The 10,343-nt window shown below is 37.3% G+C and overlaps 1 protein-coding gene across 1 annotated transcript; it reads right to left on the bottom strand.

The window, feature by feature from the left end:
• Positions 1-8,801: 8,801 nt before the first annotated feature.
• On the bottom strand, positions 8,802-9,731 carry LOC138142018 (olfactory receptor 10J1-like). Its single transcript, XM_069062934.1, has one exon. It carries the CDS (start codon positions 9,729-9,731, stop codon positions 8,802-8,804), a length of 930 nt encoding a protein of 309 aa, XP_068919035.1.
• Positions 9,732-10,343: the final 612 nt, after the last annotated feature.

The raw sequence follows: 10,343 nt of genomic DNA, 5'->3' as shown, positions 1-10,343 counted from the left end.
TGCTTTTGTAGTTGTGATACCCTATTGTTGTTATTTTGAGATCATGACATTATACTCCCTACATACAAAAGCAATATGTAAAATTTTAATATATGCCTTCTGGGAAGTCTCTTCATATTTCATTATGTCATAGAGGCAACCCTGAATTTTCAAAAGCTATGTCAATGGAAAGTGATGGATTGTATTTCTGACATCTGAGGACCAGCCTAGCTAAGTTCAGAGAGACTGATATTGAATTTTGACACCAGTTGGTGATTTAAAAAAATAGACTTTTATCGATCTCCTTTTTTTTAAATCACTTAGATTTTCCCTTGTTTCCTTTCCTTTTCCCCCTCCCAAAAAGCTATCCTTAATACCAAAGAAAATGTTTTTGAAGAAAAAAAAATGAGAAAAAATTAGCAAAACCAATCAATATCAATGATGAAGGTTTTTTTTTGGGGGGGGGAGGAGTGGAGAGAGGACATTAACAATGAAGATTATCTCCAAAGTTAGTGTGGTTCAGTGGAAAAAGGCTTTGGAGTTAGAGGTCCTGAGTTCTTGCTTCTGTCACTACCTGTGAGATATTAGACAAATCATTTTAACCTCTTTGGACCTCAGTTCCTCCATCTTAAAATGATGGGTTTGGACTAGATGTTTTCTAATTTCCTTCCGGCTCTAAGTCGATGAGCTTGAGTCATAGAGGGGTTGCAATGTGCAGAGAAGAAGAACCCACATGGGCATAGTAATGGATCCTTGAAGTATTGAATTATTTAAAATATGTACATTAGTACTTCACTATAACACTGGTGTCAGAGGACAAACACCCACATTATAAACTTTCTCTGGTACTTAGTAAGGGAGGTGATAGCAACATGAAGTTATAGACTGGCAGTTTTAGCTTATTGGAGAGAAAAGCTTTCTGACAGTTACAGCTATCTGATAAATCCTTTTAATACAGGGAATTCCTTGTCTCTGTAAATGCTTAAGAAGAGACTGGATGACCACTTGTCAGGATTTGTTCTTTATCAAGAAGGTTATGCTGAATGATCTTCCAGGTCCCTTCCAGCTGGAGGATTCTATGATTTAATAATTCAAGTATGAAAAATTCAGCTCACCTTAGGGTTTGTTCTTATACTGCAAAGGCAAGTATGTCTTACATTTGAAGCTGCTAGTGCTGATGTTATGGCAGCTCAAAAAATAGAAAAAAAATCCTCTTTTGGTGGTGGGAAAATGACTAGCAACCAGTTGCCTATGCTTACTTCAGGGACATTTACAATGGGGAAAAAAGGAAGCAAAACATACATTCCTGGATCATCTTTTCAAAAAGCTGTCAATCAAATGCCCTTGAATCTCCCCAAATGACTTCTCGAATGAACCTATGACAATAGCCCCAGTGAAACTTTTCAGAACCTTAAGAAATTGTCCCTCACTTTGTGCTTTGTCTATAAAAATGTGTCAGTAATTGTGGAAAAAATAAGGTAAGAACTTTTTCCTTGGGGGCAACATGCTATAATGACAAAAGCATTGGCTTCATAGAAAGAAAGAGACTTTTGGACAAGTACTGAGCATTTACTGTATGCAGTATATTATCTTTCTTAGTGAGGGAGGACCATGATAAATTAGATTTGGTTTCTGTCTCATTGTGCTTACAGTCTAATAGGAGGATGAACCACACTTCAATAATTAATACATAAAGATAACAGGATAGTGCTTCTTGAGTTCTAAGGGGAGGGGTGGAATTTATGACTCACTTGGGGGATCAGGAAAGCCTTCATAGAACAGGTGGCATTTAAGTTGGTCTTTTGAGGATGGGTAGGAATTCAACAGAGGGAGATGAATAGCTTGAGGTTGGGGGAGGAGGTGATTCCAAGCAGAAGGAATAGCATGAGGAATGGTGTGAAGGTGATTTATTGGTGGGGATTGTGGGGCAAAGTAAGTTTTCCAATCTCACTGGAGTATTGAAAGGTATGGAATAAAAACGGAAAGGCAGGGTAGCACTGTGTTGTAGAGAAATGATTGCTAGGCAAAATAATTTGAAGTTTGCTTAATGGTAGGCTTTTGAATAGACTGGTGAGTGCATAGCATCATTCTGACAGCAGTACAGCCTGTCAAATAGAGTTTACTGTGATTTAGTGTGATTAATTGCTGGGTCTCCCCTTCATGTCAATTTGTGTACACTTTAGAAATCATCATGTGGTACAAATATATTGTTCTTGAATAAATAAGGTACTTCTGATCATTAGTATAAAATGTTGTGAATGAAGTCTTTGGTCTGAATGTGACCATCTGTGTGACTATACATTATCTTTGTATGGAAGACTCAGATTAAACTTAAATTAGTTAGAATTAGGGTAACTTTTCTCCAGGATATAAACTACCATGAGTACAAGGACTAATAATATTGTGCATAAGAAGGCCAGAAAGGGAATTACATATTACAGAAAAATTTCAAGCAAGAACAGTTAAAGTGATAAAATTTCTTCAGTGCAAAGAAACACAATTCATTATCCTGAAAATTGTTGCCTAGACAATTCAGTTACGTGGAATCCCTCTTTCCCCACCACAAAGGGTTGGTTTGAAGGTGAAATAAGATAGCATATGCAAAGTGTTTAGAAATCTTAAAGTGCTACATAAATATTATTATTATGTGGGATAAATGATAATAATAATAGATAGTACTGATAATAGAGTGTTAGAGTTTGCAAAGCACTTTACAAATATCTTATTTTATGAGATGACACTTCACTACCAAGGCAGTGCAAATAAAGAAGTAAGGGTTAATGGATGTAGGACTTTTGCTACTTTGGGCATTTGTTATCTAAGGCTGAGTGCTCTTTCTAATGTTTTGTTTGGAGGTCCAAACTTAGGGCACTATGAAGAAGTTGTCTCTGCAGCTACTTTTGTTGCTGTCTCTAGGGCCTTTGGCAACAGATGAAGGACAAAGGGCCAGTTGGCTAAGGGGAGAGGTATGGGGGATGGGTGAGATAAAGGAAAGTTCTTAAAGTATAAATGTCTAAGGCAAAGACATATTATAACACCTATAAAGAAATGATGACATATTGGCAAAGGGCATGCATTTCTTACCCGGGACCAAATGCAGTCCTACTTGAGTATTTTCTTTACTAGGTCTTTAGTGGGCCTATGCCCAAAGCTTCTGGAGTGGTAGTTGCTCCATTCTTTTTGACTGGGGTGGGGAGAGGAGAGAGGGAGAGGTAGACTTTAAGTTCTGACATGTACATTAAAATTAGGGGTCCTCTCCTAAGGTAGAGGGGTGGAAGTTCACATGATGAGGCCAAGCCTAGAGGCTGGAGTTGGAGACCTTGGGAGCTATACTTAATTGTTGGTTGGATTATGTATATTTAAACCTCACAAATCTATGCTTCATAATTTAAAAAAAAAATTACCTTTCTCATATGATGTTCATAAATTCTTTTGGAGAAGTCCAAACTTTGTCTCTAGGTGAACTGAGGAAAAAAAAAGTGCCCTAACTTAAACCAAAGAATACACAAGGGAATCTAGGATTTCTAGGAACTGGACAAGAAGGTGCAGAAGCAGTAAGAGAGGAGTGCCCAATTCCTTTTTAAGAAGTGGAGACCCAGGTGGGCAGAGCCAAGATGGTGGGGTAAAAGCAGGGACTCGCTTGAGTTCTACCCTAAATCCCTCCAAATACCTGTAAAATGACTCTAAACAAATTATGCAGCAGCAGAATCCACAAAATGACAGAGTTAAACAAATTTCGAGCCCAAGGCAACCTGGGAGGTCGACAGGAAACGTCTATTGCACCAGGAGTACAGTCTAATGCAAAAAGCACCAACACAGACAGGTTCCCAACAAACCTAGAGCAGGCCTCAGGGGACTGAATTACTGGTAACTGTGGTGGTTTTCAGACTTCTCAACCCATAACCACCAAAGACAACTCAGAAGGTCAGTAGGAAAGGTCTGTCAGACCTGGGTGACAGAGGAATGTGGTCTGGCCCCAGGCCCAGGGAGCAGCTGTGGTAGTAGCTTCTTCAGGAGCTCTCAACCCATAGATGGTGGGGGGATATCTAATGGCTGATCAGAGGGGGATTGTAGGGATCTCTTTGTTGGTGCTGAGGCAGGATTACTTTGCCTGTGCTTGGATCTGGGTCACAGTCCAGGTTGGCTGTCCTGGGGTGAGGAGAAGCGCTGGTGTGGCAGAGCTTGTGGCAGTGGTAGAAAGGGAATCCTCCCCACAGTTTCAAGGAAGAAAAGTTATTGTGGTCACTCACAGATCAGAGTGCAGGTCAGAAGAGGAGGAAACACTTCTTTGATCATGCCACCTTGAAAGAACTGAAAATTTATGAGTCCCCATAAGCTATCTCTGAAAACAGCTGCACAAAACCTCTGAAGCTTGGGACAGTGCACCCTCCACACTGGAAGCAGAGTTCTATCTTAACAAAGAATTAAAAAGTCAAGTAAGTGGCTGGGATTTGAGCAAATAGTGGGAAAAAACTCATACTATAGAATTTTACTTTGGTGACAAAGAAGATCAAAATATATGACCAAAAGAAAACAACAAAGTTAAAGTTCCTACATCCAAAGCCTTCAAGAAAAATATGAATTGGTTTCAGGCCACAGGATTTTGAAAATCAAGTAAGAGAAACAGAGGAAAAATTGGGAAGATAAATGAGAGTGATGCAAGAAAATCATGAAAAATGAGTCAATAGCTTGCTAAAGGAGATAAAAAAAATACTGAAGAAAATAACACCTTAAAAAACAGACTAACCCAAATGGCAAAAGAGGTCGAAAAAGTCAATAATGAGGAGAAGAATGCCTTAAAAAGAAGATTCAGCCAAATGGAAAAGGACATACAAAAACTCATTGAATAAAATAATTCCTTAAAATTAGAAAGGAGCAAATGGAAGCTAGTGAATCTATGAGAAATCAAGAAATAAAAAAAAACAAAACCAAAAGAATGAAAAAAATAGAAGACAATGCAAAATATCTCATTGGAAAAACAACTGACCTGGAAAATAGATGGAGGAGAGAGAATTTAAAAATTACTGGGCTACCCAAAAGCCACAATAAAAAAAGAGCCTAGACATCATCTTTCTTTCTTTTCTTTCTTTTTTTTTTTTTTTTGCAAGAAAGAGTTTTTATAGTGCAAAAGAAAATGGGGGAGGGAGTGGTGAGTAATGTTTGAGCTTCATTCTTTTTTTAAAAAAATATGTTTTAAATGAATTAATTTATTTTTAGTTTTCAACCTTCACTTTCATAAGTTTTAAATTTGAGACCTCCCTCTCTTCTCCCTCTCCAAGACATCTTGCAATCTGATATGGACTCTACACATATTAAACACATTTTCACATTAGTCATGTTGCATAGAAGAAATATAATGAATGGGAAAAGCAACAAGAAAAAAACAAAATAAAACAAAACAAAAAAGAAAAGAATCTGCTTTGCCCTGCATTCCAACTCCATAGTTATTTCTCTGAATGTGGCTGGCATCTTCTTTCCTTTGGGATTGCTTTAGGTTCTTGCATTGCTGAGAAGGGCTAAGTCTATCAAAATAAGTCCTTGCATACTGTGGTTGTTACTGTGTACAGTGTTCTCCTGGTTCTGCTCCCCTCACTCATCATCAGTTCATATGAGTAGACACTGTCTTTCAAGAAATTATGAAGGAAAACTGCCCTGATACTCTAGAACCGGAGGGGAAAATAGAAATTGAAAGAATATACTGATCACTTCCTGAAAGAGAACCCAAAAGGAAAACTCCTGGGAATATTATAGTCAAATTCCGGGGCTCTCATGTCAAGGAAAAAATATTGAGAGCAGCCAGAAAGAAACAATTCAAGTATTGTGGAAACACAATCAGGATAACACAAGATTTAGCAGCTCCTACATTAAGGAATCAAAGGGTTTGGAATATGATATTCTGGAGGTCAAAGAAGCTAGGATTAAAATCAAGAATTACCTACCCAGCAAAACTGAGTATAGTTCTTCAGGGAAAAAAATGGATTTTCAATGAAATAGATAACTGTCAAGCATTCTTGAGGAAAAGACCAGAGCTGAATAGAAAATTTTACTTTCATATTACAAGACTCAAGAGAAGCATGAAAAGGTAAACAGGAAAGAGAATCCACAAAGGAGTTATTAAAGTTGAACTGTTTACATTGCTACATGGAAAGGTGATATTTGTAACTCATGAGACCTTTCAGTCTTAGGATAGTTGGAGGCAATATATATGTATGTATGTATGCATGTATATATATATATATATATATATATACATACACACACATATAGTGTGTGTGTGCTAAATATGGAGGAATATCTAAAAATAAAATTCAGGGATGAGAGAGAGGAATGTACTGGGAGAAAGAGAGAGGTAGAGGTCGAATGGGTTAAATTATCTTGCATAAAACAGGCAAGAAAAAGCTTTTACAATGGAGGGGAAGAGGGGGGAGATGAGAGGGAATGAGTGAATCTTACTCTCATCAGATTACGCTTAAGGAGGGAATAACATGCACACTCAATTGGGTATGAAAATCTATCTTACCCTACAGGAAAGTAGGGATAAGAGGATAAAGAGGGGGGATGATAGGAGGGAGGGAAAATGAGAGAAGGGGGGTAATCAGAAGCAAGCACTTTTGAAGAGGGACATGCTCAAAGGAGATAATAGAATAAATAGGGGGCAGGATAGGATGGAGGGAAATATAGTTAGTGTTTCACAACCTGACTGTTATGGAAGTGTTTTGCATGACTACACATGTATAAGTTATATTAAATTGCTTGCCTTCTCGATAAGGGTGGGTGGGGAGGGAGGAAGGGAGAGAATGTGGAACTCAAAGTTTTAAAAAAAGAATGTAAAAATTGTTTTTGCATGCATCTGGGAAGTAAGATATTCAGACAATAGGGTATAGAAATATATCTTGCCCTACAGGAAAATAGAAGGGAAGGGGATAGGAGAAGAAGGCGGATTGGGGGAAGGTGTAATCAGAATGCACATTGTGTTGAGGTCGGGGGAGGGGAAAGTTGGGGAGAAAGTTTGGAATTCAAAATTTTGTGTTGAAAACTAAGAACAAACACATAATCATATAAATAAATAAAAAAAATAATAACAAAAATGGAGTATTGATTCAATGGAATAGATTAGGTACACAAAACACAACAGGAAACAGTCATAGTAATCTTGTGTTTGATAAATGCAAAAACCCAAACTTTTGGGACAAGCACTAACTCTCTGATACAGACTGTTGAAAAACTTGAAAAACAGTTTGGCAGAAGCTAGATATAGGCCAACACTTCACACCATATACCAATATAAGATAAAAATGGATACATGATTTAAACATAAATGGTGATACCACAAACAAAATTAGGGGAGTGTGTGGAATATTTCACCTGTCAGATCCATGGACAAGGGAAGAATTATGAACAAACAAGAGATATTACAGGATACAAAAAATTGATTACATTAAATTAAGAATGTTTTGCAGAAGCAACCAATATAGCCAATATTAGAAGGAAAAGAGAAAACTGGAATTTTTTTACAGTATCTCTCTCTGATAAAGACTTAATCTCTCAAATATATAGAAAATTAAGTCAAATTTATAGGAATGTGAGTCATTTTCTGATTGATGGTTGAAAGAGGTGAACAGGCAGTCTTCAGATGAAGAAATAAAAGCTATCTATAGGCATATGAAAAAATGCTCTAAATCATTATTGATTAGAGAAATGCAAATTAAAACAACTTTGAGGTACCACCTCACAATTATCAGATTATATCAGATCATATTAGTCTAATATGACAGAAAAGGAAAATTACAAATATTGTAGGGGTATGGAAAGATTAGGACAATAATGATTGTTCATAGAGTTATGAACTGATCCAATCATTCTGGAGAGCAATTTGTAACTATGCCCAAATTGCTATAAAACTATACATACCCTTTGATCCAGTAATACCACTACTAGGTCTGTACAACAAAAAGATTTTTTTAAAGGAAAAGGACTTATATATACAAACTCTTTTTGTGGTGGCAATGAACTGGAAATTGAGGGGATGTCCATCAATTGGGGAATGGCTGAACAAGTTGTGGCATATGGTTGTGATGGAATACTACTATGCTTTAAGAAATGATAAACAGGATGTTATCAGAAAAACCTGTACTTACTTGAACTGATGCAAAGTGAAGTAAGCAGAACCAGAAGAACATTGTACTGGTAACAGCAATATTGCACAATGAACAACTGTGAATGACTTAGCTATTCTCAGCAATACTAAGATCCAAGACAATTCTAAAGGACTTATGATGAAAAATGTTATCCACCTCCAGATAAAGAAGTGATGGTATATGAATGTAGATTAAAGCACACTTGGATTTTTTTTAACTTTCATCTTTTTCTTTTTTTTTTGTTTATGCTTTCTTTCACAACATGACTAACATGGAAATTTTAAAATAAATAAGGATACTAGTTATTCACCAGTGATTATTAAGGTAAATTTGCATTTCACCAAAAAAAATCAATAACCTGATAAATGCAATATTTGTTATATTGTAGGGTGTTCAAGCTAGGTCAACATTTTAATACTAATAATTTCTTAGACCATCTGTTGCAAAATAGCTTTATATGTGTGATATCTATAATAAAGGCTTTCAATGACACTTCTTAAAAAATAAATAAGTGGAGACTTAAATCAGATTCCTCTCTAGTTGATAATTCTTCCAATCAATTAAGAAACTCTATACAAATTTGGGAATAAAAATGATACTTAACATACTTGGACTGTTTGTAATATTTTTTGTCAGGACATAAACTTTATGGGCCCGAAGACTATTTGAGAAACACACAGTTACTTAGGGCAGCTTTTTGCCCATGGCTCGCCTTAGGGCATCCTTGACTTCCTTATTTCTCAGGCTATACACAACAGGATTCAGCAATGGTGTGATGAGGGTATAAGTAATGGAGAGTAATCTGTCTTGTTCTATTGAATTCTCTGACTTGGGTTTGAGGTAGGCAATGGAGGCACAGCCATAGTGGACAATGACCACTGTGAGGTGGGAGGCACAAGTGGCAAAGGCCTTTTTCCGCCCTTCAGCTGAGGCAATTTTGAGGATGGCAGAGATAATGAGAATATAAGAGAAAAAGACTAAGCCCATGGGCACCAAGATCACTCCTAAGCTGATGATAAATGTGATGATTTCATTGATTGTGGTATCTATGCAGGCCAGTTTCATCATGGGGCGGATGTCACAGTAGAAATGGGCCACCTCGGCTTCACAGAAAGGCATGTTGAATATAGATGTCACCTGTATAGATGCAATAGTCAAACCAATGGCACATGCCCCACTTACTAAGTAGGTACATACCTTTTTATTCATGACAATCATGTATCTCAGGGGGTTGCAAATGGCCACGTAGCGGTCATACCCCATTGCTGTGAGCAGGAAGCAATTGTTGATGGCCAAAGTGACAAAGAAGAACATTTGAGTGGCACAGCCTTCCAGTGAGATTGACTGGTTCCATCCTATGAGGCTGGAAAGCATCCGTGGGATGATGACCAGTGTGTACAAGGTCTCAGAAGTGGACAAGATGCTCAGGAAGAAGTACATGGGGGTGTGGAGATGGCAGTCAATGCAGATAATGGTCACAATGATGACATTGCTGGCCAGGGTCATGATGTACAAAGTCAGGAACACTGCAAAGAGTGTGATCTGGTGTTCATGGAAGCTGGAGAATCCTTGGAAGGTGAACATGGTCACCTGTGTGTGGTTCTTTCTCTGCATTGAGAAATCCTAGAGTCTGAAAGCAATGAAGAGAGTCAGTGTGTGTGTCTGTGGTTTCCATTTTTTAAATAGACTTCAAAGCACAGGATAGGGGTATGCTGATCAAAATGTGTCCTAAAGCCCTCTTTTGGTTAGGAGAACTCTAACAAAGAAAAGAAATCTGTTTACCTAAAATCCTTACTGTTATTTTTTTAATCATTAATTTAGAAATTGTCCCCTTTAGAGACCATAGCACATCTCTTTTTAGAGGTTAATGATTGGTGTAGTGTCACTGTTTGTTGGTATGGTTTCCAGAGTATGCCTTTCTTAATTCATCACAGGATCTCTCTGTCTAGTAATATTTTTCTCCCTGCTTTACACTCTTACCATTTGGAATGGTTTGGAGGGGATAGAGTCAGATCCAGCATGTCTCAATTTATTGAAGGCATTACTCACTTAAGAGAAATTTAGTTACTATATAAGAGGAACCACTCACAACCTAGTTTTACCTTAAGCAATTAGGGTCTCACCTAACATATTGTCTTGTCCTGTCTTCTTAATAGAAGGGATCCAGGTTATCTGATAGCTACAGTTTATATCCAGTTGATCTCCAATAATGACTGACCTTTTTCT

Source organism: Petaurus breviceps, unplaced genomic scaffold, assembly GCF_028583685.1.
Source record: "Petaurus breviceps papuanus isolate PSGF00001 unplaced genomic scaffold, PetGlider_PUasm1.0 90510, whole genome shotgun sequence".
NCBI classification, from domain to species: Eukaryota; Metazoa; Chordata; class Mammalia; order Diprotodontia; family Petauridae; genus Petaurus; species Petaurus breviceps.
This window is presented reverse-complemented; position numbering and strand designations above follow the sequence as displayed.

Bases quoted from the DNA above. Each gene is read 5' to 3' on its own strand.
- LOC138142018 (XM_069062934.1), bottom strand. From the start codon at position 9,731: ATGCAGAGAAAGAACCACACACAGGTGACCATGTTCACCTTCCAAGGA.